The 17,256-nt window shown below is 39.3% G+C and overlaps 1 protein-coding gene across 2 annotated transcripts in view; it reads left to right on the forward strand.

Moving 5' to 3' along the window:
- The first annotated feature begins 523 nt into the window (after window positions 1-523).
- Zranb1 (zinc finger RANBP2-type containing 1) overlaps window positions 524-17,256 on the forward strand; it is a 60,976-nt gene continuing 44,243 nt past the window's right edge. The window contains exons 1-2 of one of the 2 annotated variants that reach the window (XM_038314567.2): window positions 524-585; window positions 16,411-16,575. In XM_038314567.2, coding sequence (XP_038170495.1) covers window positions 16,535-16,575 — 41 coding nt within the window. In that variant the 5' untranslated portion in view covers window positions 524-585; window positions 16,411-16,534. The remainder of the gene's footprint in view (window positions 586-16,410; window positions 16,576-17,256) is intronic. The other variant, XM_038314585.2, reaches the window with a different exon arrangement.

Below are 17,256 nucleotides of genomic sequence, written 5' to 3' on the forward strand. Positions count from 1 at the left end.
CTCCCTAAGGTATCCCGCACCGGCATCCAGGGCACTCGCCACTGCCGAGCACGCTTCGCGCGCCCGCGCGCGCCGCGGCCTCACAATCAGGACGCACGCTGCTGACGTCAGCGGCCGCGGCCCGCCCCCTGAGCCGGGAAAGAGGCGTCCGTCTATTGGCTGGGTCTCCGGCGGCCTCGGGACCAATCACAGGACGGCGAGCAGCAAGGTTCAGTCCCTGACGTTGTGCGGTCGCCGCGGGGTTTATTTAGCTCTAGGGTCCTGACCGCCGCCATTCGAAGTCCTCAGCGCCCGAGGCCGTCCCCTGTCCGCTCCGCCCCTGCCCCCGAGCCGCGGCCCCCGCCTCCGCGTCGCCTCTCCGCCCCTCTGGCCGCTGGGAGCCGCGCGCGGGCCCGCGGAGAACATGTCCTGACTGAGGCGGGAGGGCGGAGGCGGCAGCAGCGGGGTGGGCGGCGGCGCCGAGGGAGGCGGAGAGGGGCCGGGCTCGGCTCGTCGCCGCGGGCCGTGCGGGAGTCGCCGCCGCCGCCGCCGCCGCGGCCGCCGGGCGCCGCGCGTCAGACGGGGAGGAGGAGCCGCGGCCGCCAGGTAACCGGGCAAGGGCGGGGGGCGCCACGCCACAGGCCCCTCGCGGGGTAGCCGCGGCCTGACGGGGCCTCGCGGGACCCAGGCTGCCGAGCCTCCGGGCGGCAGCGTTGCGGGAGAGCGCATCGCAGGCCGGGGAGTGCCGGCTGCTGCGCGTCCATCTTGGGCTTCCCGGAGCGGGGACAGCCCCGGAGACTGAGGGCGAGTGGCCCGCCCGGGTTGTTTACCGACCTGAGTTGGCCGCGGTCGGCTGCCTGGCTGGCGCTGCCCTTCTGCCCGCCGCATTCCGGCAACTGGGATTCCTCCCGAGTCCGAGTGTGTGGGTCTCTTGTTCCACTCCTCAGTAGGCCGTAAACACCCGGATTCGTCGCTATAAGTTGGTGCTGGTCTCCAAACTTGTATTTTGGTCCCTTGTCCGCTTTCTCTCCGCCTCGTACAGTGGCCTCCCGTTGTTGCCATTTTTAAGCAAATCAGGGTGAGAGTTGAAGCTTCGGGTGGCGTTGGGCACCTGAACTCCGCTCCTGGTAACGATCCCTCAGTGCAACCACCTTATGTTTTTGTTGTTGTTGTTTTGTGTTTTGCTCAGATTTGGCCGGTCATTGCACAGACCAAAGAGCTGTAACGCTTGCTTTAAGCGCCGGGGACTGGCAGTTTAGGTTAAGCAGGAAGTTTGAACCCGCCCATTATCTTGGAGACACCCTGGTGTTTTGAAACCACCTTGCTTAGAATTTTGTACCTCAGCCCTCTATTTCCCCTTTCGGTTACCCCCGACTCACTGTTATTAGTGCGTCCTATTGCTCCCAGTGTTTGCTCTCACCATACGTTTGATCTGTGATGATGTTAATAAACGTGATGTACAAGTACTTGGATGTGTTATATAATGGATGGCTCCTGTGCCCCGTGGTCTCTCCTTTAGTTGACTTTCTGTCAACTTTTGCAGCATCCATGGTACTCTTGTTGATCAAACGTGGTTCACTTGGTATACGTAGAGAAGCCAGGGGAGACCGGAGGATCTTGGTTTGACAGGGGCCATTAGAAAGTCGTCTGAACTAAACTTGGGAAAAGTAAAGCTGGATCCTGTTATTAGTTTTAATTAAACGCAGTAACTATAAAATATATTTAGAAGCCTGCTCTCTCGATTTTGAGGCATTTAATTTTGTACCTATTTTTAAATTGGTTTGTGAGGGGTTAAAATGTCTGTCATGAGACATTTTACTTTTTCTGAAAGGATGTTATTTGAATGCCTGAGAGATTTTTACTTGTTGCTATTTTAACACCATTTATTAGTGCTGTTGAGCGTTGGGACACCATTTTATTTACTCTTGAAATGTGTTTGGGATAGTATGATGAACTCATTCTTGGTAGTGTATTTTAAGATAATGGCCTTGATCCAGATCAGCGTACTGCCCATCGTTTGAGGATTAAGCTGGGCATGGTGGTGCACTCAAGTCTCAGCACGCAAGAGGCAGAGGCAGGTGGATCTCTTGAGTTCTGGGCCAGCTTGGTCTACAGATTGAGTTTCAAGACAGTCAGGACTACACAGAGAAAACCTGTCGCCCCAGAATGAAAAGAAAGAAAGAAAGTCTGAGGATTAATATAAATCACTTGTACAACATTTGAGGTAACTTGATTCATGTGTAATTGATACAGTGAGAGCCATTTTATATATTTTATATTTATATTGATTTTATAAAGTTTAAACGTTAAATGTAGTTTCAAAAGTAGGGTGCTAACTTTTGTTTTTTTTGTTTTTTTGGTTTTTCGTGACAGGGTTTCTCTGTAGCTATGGAGGCAGTCCTGGAACTTGCTCTGTAGACCAGGCTGGCCTCGAACTCACAGAGATCCACCTGCCTTTGCCTCCTGAGTGCTGGGATTAAAGGCATGCGCCACCACTGCCCGGCTAGGATGCTAACTTTTTATGTAACTTGGTTCGGTTTTATTTGAGCATTGTGATGGCTTTCCCCTCTTCCCGAGAAATACCCTCTTGTTTGAACACTTGTTCTCCCAGTTTGTGGTGGTTTATCTGTGTTCCGCTTATGCCTTGTGTGTGTGTGTGTGTGTGTGTGTGCGCGCGCGCACACACACACACACACACATACATATATAGTATTTAAACACACTCACCTCTTACCAGAATATATAAACCTACAGAAATGCGTGAAAAAAATTCAAACTCCTTACAGTGTTCAAATTTCTCAGTAGTCTGGTTTTGTTATATCCTTTAGTCTTATTTTTTTTCTTCCCTATGTGAATCTTAGTCCAGCCAAACTTGTTTTTTCCTGTGAAGTCTCTCCTGTTGATCTTTATTTAATCCACCCTTTTTGTATTCATGGTTCTCACTGTGGGCCAACTTAAGTGCTAAGAACTCTCTTGAAGCTGGCAGTGGTAGCACCTGCCTTTTATCCAGCACAGAGGCAGAGGCCAGCCTAGTCCACAAAGTGAGTTTCAGGACAGCCAGGGCTACAAAGAGAAAACCTGTCTTGAAAAACAAAATAACAACAACAAAAGAACCCCCTTGAGAACTTGACCTGGAGGGATATATTTGCTCATTTCTTGTGTAAAACTTTCTACTTTTTTTTTGTCTGTATTTTTTTGTTTTGTTTTGTTTTGTTTTGTTTTGTTTTTCGAGACAGGGTTTCTCTGCAGCTTTAGAGCCTGTCCTGGAGCTAGCTCTTGTAGACCAGGCTGGTCTCGAACTCACAGACATCCGCCTGCCTCTGCCTCCCGAGTGCTGGGATTAAAGACGTGCGCCACCACCGCCCGGCATTTTGTCTGTATTTTTAAAGGTCAAGTGAGTTTATCTATGGAGACAGTGTAGTTGGCCCTGAAAATATGGTCTAGTAAAAGTATTTCTTGTTATAGGGTATTCCAGGATATACAGTTTATATGCTTTCTACTATTGGAGTTTCTGGGATTTTTGGTGACTTATTAGACAAAATATTTGAAACTATGGTCATGTACTAAAAAAATCTTTGGTTGGTATGCTTACATCTGTTAACAGTTTTTTTTTTTTTCTTTTACGAGTACAAGTTGTTGGTATTTTTCCAGTGACTGTTATATTATTCAAACGAAAATCTCTGGTTTCCTTCACTGAGTCTGAGGCAGATACTTGGCTTTGGATTTGGTACTAGTGACAAGAAGGGAAGTCATTTTGTATTTTTATGCAAATTATTTGGGGAGGAGCAATAATCTGTAGTCTCAGTTTGCATTTTTTTAAAAAAAAATTTATTTATTTATTATACAGTATTCTGTCTGCTTGTATGCCTGCAGGCCAGAAGAGGGCACCAGACATCATTACAGATAGTTGTGAGCCACCATGTGGTTGCTGGGAATTGAACTCAGGACCTCTGGAAGAGCAGGCAATGCTCTTAACCACTGAGCCATCTCTCCAGCCCCCTCAGTTTGCATTTCTAACCTCATATGCTGGTATGTGTATTTGATCAAAAGGCTAGTGACCCTGGGGAATATGGGATGTTGCTCAGAGCTAGAATGCTTACCTAACAATACAGGACCCTAGATTTGATTTCTAACACTATAAAAATAATAAAAAGATAGATAAGCTTTAGCTTCATTAAATACAAAGAGAAATAGAAGGAAGTTAATTATATGTCCTAAACAACAAAGCAAAGAAGTGGTTTATTTAAAGCAAAACAACAACAAAATCACAGCCATTCTATACTGTCCTCTGAATTCCAATTGCAAGTGTGTTATTACAGCTTAATGTAGCACTAAATAAGGACCCTTTCCTTCATCTATACAACAGGGATTTTGGCATACATTTAAAGAATACTGTCTCAAAATAATGAGCTTATAGTTGAGAATAATTAGATTTAAAGTTCAGTAAATTTCAACATATAGTAGGAGAAATGGATAGCTATATTTCAGAAAAAATTAAGTTACTCTGATTCATCTAATATTTTTATAGTTTAGCTCTTTTAAAAAATATTTATTTATTTATTTATTCACTTATTTATTATATAGACAATGTTTTGCCTGCATATATACCTGCAGGCCAGAAAAGGGCACCAGATCTCATTATGGGTGGTTGTAAACTACTATGAGGTTGATGGGAATTGAACTCAGGACCCAGGAAGAGCAGCCAGTGTTTTTAATCTCTGAGCCATCTCTCCAGCCCTATAGTTTAGCTCTTAAATTTTTGTTTATGGTCAGCCAGGTGGTGGTGGACTCATTCCTTTAATCTTAGCACTTGAGAGGCAAAGGCAGGTGGATCTCTGTGAGTTTGAGGCCTGCCTAGTCAGCAGAGTCAATTTGAGGACAGCAAAGGCTACGTAGAAAAACCTTGTGTCAAAAAAGAAAAAAAGTTTATAAATGATATGAAGTAAGGAATTCAACTTAATTATAGTAGGAACGCTAGCTTGTCTAGGTTTCAGTCTCATTACTGGTATTCGTCTATGAAAGTGCTTTTTACAAATCCAAGTAGCCTATTGACTTGGTGAGGTTACATTAATTCTTTGAACCAGGTTGTTGGTTCAATTATTTAACTCACTTGTATTTTTAATTCTTTCTACTTATTTTATCTATCTATCTATCTATCTATCTATCTATCTATCTATCTATCTATCTATCTATCTATCTATCTATCTATCATCTATTTATTTATTATGGCTTCTTAAGACAGGGTTTCTCTCTGTAGCCCTGGTTGTCCTGGGGCTCACTCTGTAGACTAGGCTGGCCTTGAATTCAGAGATCCACAAGTCTTTGACTTCTAAGTGCTGGGAATAAAGCCCACCTGTTTGTTTTTGTTTTCGTTTGAGAGGGTCTTAGTGTTTCACGGTAAGCCCAGAACTTGCTGTGTAGACCAGGCCAGCCTTGAACTCAAAGTCTGTCTGCCTCTACCTCCTGACTGCTGAGATTAAAGTTGTGTACAATATGCCTGGCTCAGTGTATTTTGTAGATTTGTGCTTCTATATTCATGAACCTTTTTTCTTTTTCTTCTTCTCTTCCTTTCTTCTTTGAGACGGTTCTCATGTAGCCCAGGTTGCCCTAAAACTTGGCAAGGTGGATTTCTGATCTCCTGCCTCCGGAATTACAGGAATGTGCCATCATGCCCAGTTTATACTGTGCTGGAGATGTAACCCATGACCTGTTAATGTTAGGTGAGCTCTCTATCAATTAAGCTACATACCCAGCTGTGTAGTACTCAGCTGTTGAGAAGACAGCATTTTACTACTTCATGTTCTGAAATATCCTCATCTGTGGAAGGTTAGGATTTAATTCATGGTAGTATAGTTTGTGGGCATATGACAGCATTAGAGACAGGTTTTGATATTGCTCTGGGCTGTCATGTAGTAACAAATTAAATATTAGTTATGTTTTTTGTTTGCTTTTTTATTTTTTTTAAAGATTTATTTATTTTATTAAGTATACAGTGGTCTGCCTGCATCCATGCCTGCAGGCCAGAAGAGGGCACCAGATCTCATTACAGGTGGTTGTGAACCACCATGTGGTTGCTGGGAATTGAACTGAGGACCTTTGGAAAAGCAGGCAGTGCTCTTAACCACTGACTCATCTCTCTAGCCCCTGCTTTTTGTTTTTTGAAATAGGGTTTTTTTTTTTTTTTTTGTGTAGCCCTGGCTGTCCTGGAAGTTACTCTGTAGATTAGGCTAGCTTTGAACTCACTACCAACTACCTCTGCCTTGCAAGTGCAGGGTTAAAGGTGTGTGCTACCATTGCCCCAGCTAGTTGAGTTTTAAAATTTGAGTATTAATTCGGTGTATTACAGTGGAAACAGGGAAAATTTATTTTTTTTCATTATCTTTGGAAATAGGTCTTTGCAAAATTTATTAGTTTTCTAAAGTGAGTTTTATCCAGAAGAGCAGAGGCTTTGCTCATTAGTGTATTACTATGCTGGAGAGCACATTATTTGGCTACCTGTTATTTTTACAAGTAAGAGGATTTGGACTCCAACAAATATGTTGGATATGCTTACTGATCACATAGGCAGTCATTGCTTTAAAGTGTGGTCATTTCTAGGTTCTGTAATGTCTGTATATGTCATTTAGTTAGACTTTTTCTCACTTGATTGAATGAAAACAGAAGGCTTTTAAAATTTTTATTAATATAGCATGTTTTTGTTGTTTTTTTGAGACAGGCAGGGTCTTACTATGTAGTTCTGGCTGTCCTGGAACTCACAGAGATCTGCCTGCTTTGGCCTCCTGAGTCTGATCTTCTTTTCTTTCTTTCTTTCTTTTTGTCTTTCTTCTTCAATCTGGACTGTTAATAGATTAGTCTAAAGTCAAACTGCCTGTAGTGTGTCCCCACGCGCCCCCCTTCTAGGTGTTAAATTTAGTGTATTTTTTTAAAAATAAATTTTAGGTTTTCCTTACTTGTTCAACTTTTTAGACATCTTTTTCATAGTTCTCAATCTAAAAAGGAAATACTGTGAATAAAATGTGTCACCAAGTTTTTGTTTTTCAAAATGTTTTTTTAGGTATTGCTGTTGATAGTCTCCACAAGAAACTCAGGCAAGTTAATAATGTACAAGTTTCAGATAGTAGGAACATGCAACTGAGTTTGTATGCTTGAATACAGAAGGCTTGGGTTCAAAATCTGCATCTACCACTTAGCAGTTTGTGACTAATTATTATTATTGTTATTATTTTATTTATTTTTTTGTTTTTTGAGACAGGGTTTCTCTGTGTAACAGCCATGGCTGTCTTGGAACTGACTCTGTAGGCCAGACTGGAGATCCACCTACTTCTGCCTCCTGAGTGCTGGGATTAAAAGGCATGTGCCACCATCGCCTGGCATGATTTTTTTTAAAAGGTAGTTAATGTGCCATGTCTTCAGTTTTTAAAATTGGACACAATAATAGTTCTGAGGAGTGATTGGTTAATATATGTAAAATGTTTCATAAAATGCTTAGAAAGGGTTATTAGCTATTACTGTTTACTTGTTAAACAGGGCTAACTTTGGCAGAATTGTGAAATAGACAAAGTTGGCCTAGCTATTTACTCACTTCTAACGATTGGAACAAACAGTGCTTTCAGTCTGTTTTTTTTTTTTTTTTTGCACTTTCTGCATGATGCCTTTTGCTGTCTTTACAGTGAAAGAAAAAAAACTTTATTCTGTTCTTACTACTTATCATACTATAGATATCTCTTTTTTTAAAATTTATTTTTAAAGACAGAGTTTCTCTATGTAACAGTCCTAGCTGTCCTGGAACTCTTTCTGTAGACCATGCTGGCCTCCAACTCACAGAGATCCACCTACCTCAGTCTTCTGAGCGCTAGGATATAAAGGCATATGTCACTACTGCCTGGGTTTAGAGTACATTATTAAGCAACAAATTTAAAGTAATTTTTTTTCTTTGAGATACAGTCTCATTATATAACCCCTGGTTGGCACTGAGATTACTATGTACACCAGACTGGCCTTGAACTCACGAAGGTCTGCCAGCTTCTGCCTGAGTGTTGGGTGTAAAAATATGTGCCACTACACCATATTTTTTATTTTTAAAACAATTTTATTTTACATACCAATCCCAATTGTTACTTATATGTTTCAAATGAATAACAGAAGTTGAATTGATTTGAGAGATTGGTATTTTTGAACCAGATACTAAATGTGAGTTGGCATTGTCTTGGAGTATTTTTGTTTCTGCTACCTTTTCACATATACTTTTATGTGAAAGTTCCAGCTTTCTACCTCCTTCCCCTGTCAGATAGTCCCTTTTGTGTCTGATAAAAAAATGCTATTTAGTGAGCTAGATATTCTTTTCAGTGGCCTTCTTCTGGGTGCTTTGTAATTTAGGAGTAATCTGTTTTCAATCTCAACAGAGAATAGAATAATGAAAGAAGTTTTGAACATGTTAAGCCTGTTCATAGTTCTTAGAAAAGCCTCATTATTTTATGATTCTTGGGATGGGAGCCAGGATTTCAGGAATGCTAGACTGAATTAACTACCATCCTGCTTTTATTTTTACTTATTTATTTTTGTTTTAGAGACAGAGTTTCTCTCAGTAGTCCTGGAATTCAGTCTGTCCACCAGGCTAGGCTTGAACTCACAGTGACCCACCTGCTTCTGTCTTCAGAATGTTGGGATCAAAGGCATGTATATCCTCTTTTTATTTTTAAATGCTGAATTGGCAATGTACTCTAAAGGTTAATTGTCCATTCCCATACACATCTAAGAAACCTGTAATTTTTCATTTCTATAGTTTCCCTGAGTACAAGGAGAATGTTTTATCTAGTTATATCTGTCCACTATTTCTGAGTTATAAATTTTGTTTAAGATTGTAATTTGGGATACATGATTCTAGTTATGGTAAAATTGATTTTACTATAGCTGAGGTACATATATGTAGTATTCCTTACCTTCTTTTTTACACTGTCTACAATTGAAATGCTTAGAGAAAGTTGATTTTGTATTTAAAGAGACAAAGTTGGTATGTAAAGAGAATTTCTAAAATGTCTACGAAATGGATAAATAGAAACGTCACTGTTGTTATAAGCTAGATTGGATACAATTATAAATAGCTGTGTCTTCTAGGTTTTTTTTTTTTTTTTTTTTTTTTTTTTTTTGGTTTTTCGAGACAGGGTTTCTCTGTAGCTTTGGAGCCTGTCCTGGAACTAGCTCTTGTAGACCAGGCTGGTCTCGAACTCACAGAGATCCGCCTGCCTCTGCCTCCTGAGTGCTGGGATTAAAGGCGTGCGCCACCACCGCCCGGCTTCTAGGTCTTTTTTTATTCTTATCAGTGGATGCTAACTCCTATTTATTTAAAAGGGGGAGCCTGTCATAATGATTATGTTTCCTCCCCTAGTTAATGCATTCTTTTTTTTTTTTAAAGATTATTTATTTTTATGTGCGTTGATGTTTTGCCTGCATGTATGTCTGTGTGAGGGTGCCAGATCCTCTGGAACTGTAGTTACAGACAGTTGTGAGCTGCCATGTGGGTACTAGGAATTGAGCCTGGGTCCTCTGAAAGAGCAGCCAGTGTAGCCATCTCTCCAGCCCCTAGTAATGCATTCTTATCAGATTGAAATGGTAAATTTTAATGGGGCTGGAGAGATGGCTCAGTGGTTAAGACCATGTACTGCTCTTGCAAGAGGACAGGAGTTGTATTCCTAGCACCCACAATAGGTAGCTTACAACTGCCTGTAACTCCAGTTTCAGAGGACACATCTGGCTCCCAAGCGTGCCAGCACTCAACAAGTACACTCGCATAAATAAAATATTTAAAAGAAAAAGGTTTTCTGGAATGAAGATAGATATTCTGGTTGTAGTTGGGGTAATTGCCTCAGTTAAGTACTGGCACAGTGCTGGTATGGCCAGTGTCATTCTGATAGCTGCTTTTTTTGTTGTTTTGTTTTTATTTTTCTGAGATAGGGTTTTTCTGTTTAACAGCCCTAGCTATCCTGGAACTCGCTTTGTAGACTAGGCTGATCTCGAACTCAAGAGAGATTCAAAAGTATGCACCACCACACCTGGCCTGTGAGCTGTCACACTTAACATGGATTTATTTTATACTACTTTTCACACTCTTGAGAGGACTTTTAGCACATTTATTTAGTCTTAACAGGTGACTCTGCCCTAGGTAACAATGACTTATATCGAGGAAGGGCAGCTCTTTCTGAGATCTACTGGTTATATATTGTTTTTACATGTATGAAGTATTTTTAGAAGATACTGGGACTATATATAGCCCAGAGTACTTGTCAGCACGTGAGAAGCCCTGGGCTTTATTCTTCAGAACCACTACTAAAAATTAGTGAATTGTAAAAAAAATTGTACTTGTACCAATAATGTAGCACTACCCAAATAACTCATGGGTTGCCATAATAGTTCAGGTTTTTAATACAGAAGTCTGGTGTAGAATGACATACTTTCAAGTATCAAGGGATGAAATAAGTATTTAATGAACAGTTTATTCTTAGTAGTCTAGTCCCTTTAAACTGTTGATAGTTAAACTGGGGCTTAAAAACATGAAATTCTGATGTAGAATTCAGTTTTGGATATGGTAAGTTTGCAATGTATGTTAAATAGTTGAATAGATGTTCTGTAGGTAGCTGGATTCATTAATCTGAAGTTGGGTAGAGTGTCAGACTGGAAATAGAATTTGGGAATCATCAGATATAGGTAGTTTTTAACACCCACAGACTGGGGCCAGTGAGATGGCTCAGGTATAGGCATTAGCTGCCAAAGCAGATGACCTGAATTTGATATCTGTAACACCCATAGTGGAAAGAGAACTGACTTCTGAAAGTTGTTCTCTGACCTACATGTGTACTACACACAAACAAACAATAAATAATAAATGTAAAAATGTGAAAAAAAAAACAACCCAGAGATCGATTGAAATTCCTAAAGAGAGTGAGTTGGTGGTTAGAGCCCCGTGTCAAGGAACTCTTTCTTAGTGAAACTCTGAAATCAGAAGTAAAAAGAAGTCAGCAAAGATTGAGGGAGAATAGCTAATGAGAAATACAGAAAGCCAAAGGCATGTCTTGTAGTCTAGTGAGAACAGTGCGCTTAGTTGTGGGTCACAGAGCCAGAAGGCTTCAGATCAAGCTATTTGACAAATTTTATGGTTGCTTTATTTTTTCCATAAGTTATTCATATTCCATATATCAAAGTGGGTCAAAATGTTTTATAATTTTATTATGGAAATTTTGTTTCTATTGTAAATTACATTTTATGCATATAGTTTTTTTTGAGACACTGTCTCTGTGGCCCAGGCTGGTCTAAAAGTTGACATCCTCCTGCTTGTTCTTTTCCTAGAGCTGGGATTTTTGGCATGTGCCTGCACACCTGGTCAATATTTATATTTTTATAAATTAAAAGTTATTTTATGTGTATAAATAAAGTTTTGCCTGCATGTATATTGTATCTCTGTTCACCACTTGTGTGCATGGTGCTTGAGGAGTCCGGAAGGGGAATTTGAATCCCCTGAAACTGGAGTAACAGATGGTTGTGAATCACCATGAAGTGTTGGGAATGAAACCCAGGTCCTCTAGAAGAGCAGCAGTGCTCTTGATTGCTGAGCCATTTCTCCAGCCCATTTTTTATATTTTGATGGCGGATAGAATGGAAGGATGACACAGAAAAGATCATGATTTTCAGTGAAACACTTTAGATATTTTGTGATACATACATAACTTTTGTGGGAAGATAAGGGGGAAATAGGTGTAGCTAGCTTTTGTCAGTTTATAATCTATCTAGCTAGGAATCTTTCTCAGCTGTATCAAATATGAACCCCAGCCTAAATAAAGCCTCAGGTAGAAAGGTGGTACTTCATTTGCTTTGTTTAAATCAGCTTGATTTGAACTTTGAAATCTCGATATGAATGTCAACCTCAGTTCTTTTTTTGTTTTTGTTTTTTAAACGTTGGCGTTGCATATTTTACTTTTTCTAGGTAAAGTGTTGTCTTTCGTTGTATTCTGTTGGGTTCCTTCTGGTTTCTCTGGTTCTGCTACCAGCTGTGGGCTCCCAGTGCCTGTGGCTTGGAACTTCCTCCTCCTAATAGTGCTGGATGCTGGAAATTAAACTTGGCCTTGGAACATGCCGGGTATATCTTCTATTACTCAGTTATGTCCCCAGTAGTTGGGATTTTGAGACACAGTTTGACTGTGGCTCAGGTTGGTCTTGTGCTTGTTATCATTGTGCCTTTTGAGTCCAAATGCTGTGATTATAGACGTGGACTATCTTGTTCAGCTTTTTTCCAGGTCACAGACTGATGTTATCTGTATATTGTTGGTCTTATAAAACACAGTATACTGGTCTGTAGGCTTTGTCTCAAAAATCCCTGAGATGGGGTTTTTGAAATGTTTGCTGCCCTGATTGAAAATTGGTGGGAGTGAATGATGTAAGAAAAACTTCCAGAAATTAATCCTAAGAGGAAATACAGTAAGACCAATTATCAATCAAAGTATGATTGCTTGATATGACCTTGGAGTCATCTGAGAGCTTCCTATGATCAGAGGTAACTGAGTTTTAAGGATGAGCTTATCTAAGGCAATGACTCATGTGTATATCTTTGGGAGTGATAACATGTCTATAAGTTGAGGGTACATGTAGTGTATTTGAAAGTGAGTGAGTGAATGGACTTGTGTTTCAGTAGGGAACTGAGAGCTTATATTAGAGAAAGCTTCAGAAAAGAGGATTGCTATTATAACAGTCAGATGGATGTATTTAGAAAACAAAGATGCTTAGGATGCTATTATGGTAGTTCTGACCTGAACCTAGGAAGGATTGATGCCCGTGGGATGGAAGCAAATAACTGATCAGATGGAAACCATTGGAAAAAAAAATTCCATAGAAGGCAGAATTTGAGGTGATTCTGAGATTCTCATCTGGGCTCAGGGATAATGAATGGTTTCATTTGTAGAAACTGGAGAAGTTGTGATAGGATTGCCTTATGAGAAGAAGGGAAGAGGTTTAATGGGGTTTTGATAAGTTATCTGAGCCTTGGAATGGGATTAGATTTGTAGTTAGTGGGTTCTCCATGTCATCAGGATCCTGCTGTAGTACCACTGTTTTTCCTGATGATTGTGAGGAAGATAGTGATTTAGAAAGATGAGAAAAGAGAAATTGAGTGGGAGTCAAGCAGTGTTTTTTCTCACCTTCTTGTTCATTCATTCATTTATTTCAGGACAGAGTTTTTCTCTGTAGTCCTGGCTATCCTGGAACTCACTCTGTAGACCAGGCTGGACTCAAATTCAGAGATTCACCTCTGCCTCTCAAGTGCTAGGGTTAAAGGTGAGTGCCACCACTGCCTGGCTCAAACAATGTTTTTAAATTTTTTTTAATTTAAATAAATTTTGTAATTTAGAATTACTTTGTAATATTATAAGAGAACTTGAAAATCGTGTGTATGGAGTGCCACCTTTAATTTTCTATAGTCCTTTAAGATGCCTTGTGAGCATTTATAAATCTCCACAGAGTCATATTTATTAATAAGTACATATGTATAGTTTATGTTAAGAAAGTTAATTAATCCTTTTGATTAGTTTATCATTTGAAACTACTGGCAACTGAGTTTATATTCTTAAAGAGTTTGTGCTTGATTAGGGTTATTTACAAGTTTTTTCCTTTTTTTTTTTTTTCCTTTACAGTGGTGCAGGTGACCAAATCTGGAGTTTTTGGGCATGCCAGGCCAGCACTTCAGCACTAAACTACACCACCATCCCATTTTATAAGGCTTTTAATAGAGGGTTGAGATTTGTAGTATAGTACCTTTTATTTTGAGGCATAAATTAGATGTGACTTTGTTTCTTAAGTGCTTAGTAATACTTCATAAATAATACTTAATCACTAAGCAGAATAATGTAATTTAAAATTATTTTATGTGTGTTTTGCTTGTACGTACATATGTGTGCCACATGTTTGCCTGGTGCCTGTGAAGGTCAGAAGGTGTTGGATCCCCTGGAATTTGGTTTACAATGGTTGTGAGACACCATGTAGATGCTGGGAACTGAACCTGAGTCTTCTGCAAAAGCACCAATGACTCTTAGCCAGTGAACGCTCTCTCTAGTCCCAATAAAGACTTCTTAAGAAGAAATGGGCATAATTGTGACTCTTAAGACAAATGTTACTTGGTTCAAGTGCAACACATACAGTTCTGTGGAGAAAAGAATCCAAGAGCTAAAAAAATCCTTAAAAATCCTGTTATGCAGATTTTATTGTTCCAGTTTATTGAAATGAGTCCTTGAATAGAAGTTGAAAACCTAGATTGCATGCAGAATTAGATTTACTAAGTTAAATAACTTCACTATAATACGTTACCATGATATTTAATTACAGTCCTTTTTCAAAATATAGCATTAACTCTTAAGAGCTAGGGGGTTGGAAGATAGTTTAGTGGTTTAGAGCATGTACTGTTTTGTGAAGTACTTGAATTTGGTATCCAACTTTCAACCACCCTGTAATTCCTCTTCTGGCCTCTGCAGGCACCTGCACTTAAGTGCACACACACCCACACAGACACACAGATAAACAAATTAAAAAGAAAACTGTCTTACAAAACCCTCTTAGAACTATTTGCCTTGAAAATAATTTTATATACCTCATGTGACAAATCTGGAAGAAAAAGGATACTTTCTGTTAATTTAACTCCCTGGAGTATGTATTTCTATAAAAAGTAGTGTAGTGTGCGTCTCTTTGTTTTCCTTAAATTTCAGTTTGGAATTGCACAGTTACCTGTATTTTTAGGATGGACAGGGATATTAAATTGCTGTTTGTTCTTCATTTATGATAGCATTTATGATGAACAGTCATGATGATAATTATATAGTGCTGAAATTTAACACAGGGCCTTGCGTATGGGTGATATGCCCTCCACTGAACTCTGCTTCCAGGCTAGTCTTGATGTGATTATTACTATTTTTGAATTTTATTACATTAAAAATTTCATTTTGTGTGCCTTTGTGAGTTGTATACTTTGGCTAGCATGGGGAGGGGGGCAGAGGACAGCTTGTAGGAGTTCTCTCCATCTACCATGTGGATCCCAGGAATAAGCTTAGGTTGTCAAGATTGGAAGCAGGCATCTTTACCTGCTGAGCCATCTTGCTCCAATATTGTGTCAGTGACAGTTTTTTGTTTTTTGTCAGCCTTGAAAGTTTAAGTATGTTATAACAGTGCCCTCATTCCATGGAGATTAGTTAAAGTAAGATAACTGGTTGTTAGTTGAACATGCAGTACAAGCACATAAATTAAAGCAAGCACGGATTTTGAATGTAAATATTTTAAATGAAATACCATAATTGCTTTAGTATATGTTTATTATGACATGTGTAACTTTCTGCATGCTCACTATAATTTCCAATTTGGCGTGAATAAGTAATTTATTTACATTTCATTTCTGAAAAATAAAGGAACTGCCTAATGAATATGAATACTGCCACTATTGTCCACTTTATGTATGCTTGTATGATTATAGTTCCCTGCCATTGAACACACTTTCAGATTGCTGTTAGATCGTGTACAGTCAGTGTGTATAGAAATTTAAAAATCTAAGCAAGGGGCTGGGAGGATGCCTCAGTTGGTAAAGCATTTGCTTTACAAGCACAAGGACCTGAGTTTGGTCCCTGCACCCAGGTAAAAAGTCACTATTAGTGTGCTTTTGGAACCCCAGTGCTGGGGAGACTGAGACAGGAGGATCTGTGTCTCACTGACCAGTCACTTTAGCCAAGTTGGGGAGCTCCAGGCCAGTAAGAGAGCCTGCCTTTAAGGAAATGGATGGCATTACACACACACACACACACACACACACACACACACACACACACACACACACAAAATTTAAAAATGCCCAAGCAAGATAATTTAAATTACCTGGTTATGAAGTAAGGGTTGAAAAACACAAATACAATTACAAGAGAAAAAGATTTCAAAACAAATTATAAGTAATTACCTTTTTTTACTTATTTGGATCATCTTACCTTTTCCTTTACAGTAGTACAGATTAGAATTGACTTAGCACTGCTCATACTCATGATAATATTGTTGGTTGTATTAGTATATGCCTACAACCACAGGCATTTGGGAAACTGAAGCAGAACTGCAAGTTTGAAGCTAACCTGGCCTATATGTGGAGACCCTGGGTCCAAAAAATGAGGAGACATGCATGTGCACATGTGCCTGTGCCCATAAACAGCACATTATGCAGAAAACTTTCTCATGTTTAATTTGACTGACCAACCCAATAAACTAGCTGCTTTTATTGCTGTGTTAAAGTAAAATTCTAAATATAATAGTCCATTATTAAAATAAGTAAGTGTAATTAAAATACAATTGGTTAAAATTTTGGCTTTCTAAAAATACTTTTGAATATAGAAGGCTATAAGTGAAATTCAGTTTTGGTCTCCTTTACAGGAATAGCTATTCACAGTCAGACAGAACCACTTACACGTTTTGCAGTATCTCCTGAGGAAGTCAGAGTCTGAGCCAGCATGAAGATTGACTCTTGTCTTTGGTCTGATTTATCTTTATTGTAACCATGTGCAAGGTGGAGGTTATAGCATGGAAACTAAAATCTTAGTAAGTGTGATTTTTATTTTAGCTATTAAATAGCATCCTTTCTATGGTGAAGTTGTCCTCTTAGCAAAGGTCACTCTGTATATGGGGTGTAGGTTTGATAGGCAGGAACAGAATAATATACTTATAAAGTAATTTGGCTTTCTAAGGTTTAGATAGAAGGAAAAATACTTATCATCCTGCCTAGGAATCTTTTCTATTTCCTGGTTAAAATAGGTTATGGGGGAGGCACTAAATTTAGAACAGATTGAAAAATTGAGAGGTTGTATAGTGTAATTTAAGTCATTAAAATATCATTAAATTTGCCATATAAACTGTTTCACTTATGAATTAGTTGTCATTAAATAATAAAGTCTTCATTATAGTGCACTGTTAGTAAGCCCACTGTAGAGCCCTGGGAATATTTGACTGACTTGTCTCTCACTGTGTAGCCCAAGCTGTCTTCAGTCTCAAGATCCTTCTGCTTCAGCCTTTTAGGTGCTAGGATTACAGGCATGTGTCAGCACTCCCAGCTTCTAGGACCTTTTAGATAGCAAGTATGTTTTTAATATTAACTTTTAGTATATATTTTTCAAATATCAAATATGGACATTCAAAAATAGATTGATACGATTATGCTAATAGTTTTTTTAAAAGACATTTGTCCATTTGAATTTCCTGAACATACAGATGATATGGAGTTTT

The sequence above is a fragment of the Arvicola amphibius genome, chromosome 1 (assembly GCF_903992535.2).
Source record: "Arvicola amphibius chromosome 1, mArvAmp1.2, whole genome shotgun sequence".
Taxonomy (NCBI): domain Eukaryota; kingdom Metazoa; phylum Chordata; class Mammalia; order Rodentia; family Cricetidae; genus Arvicola; species Arvicola amphibius.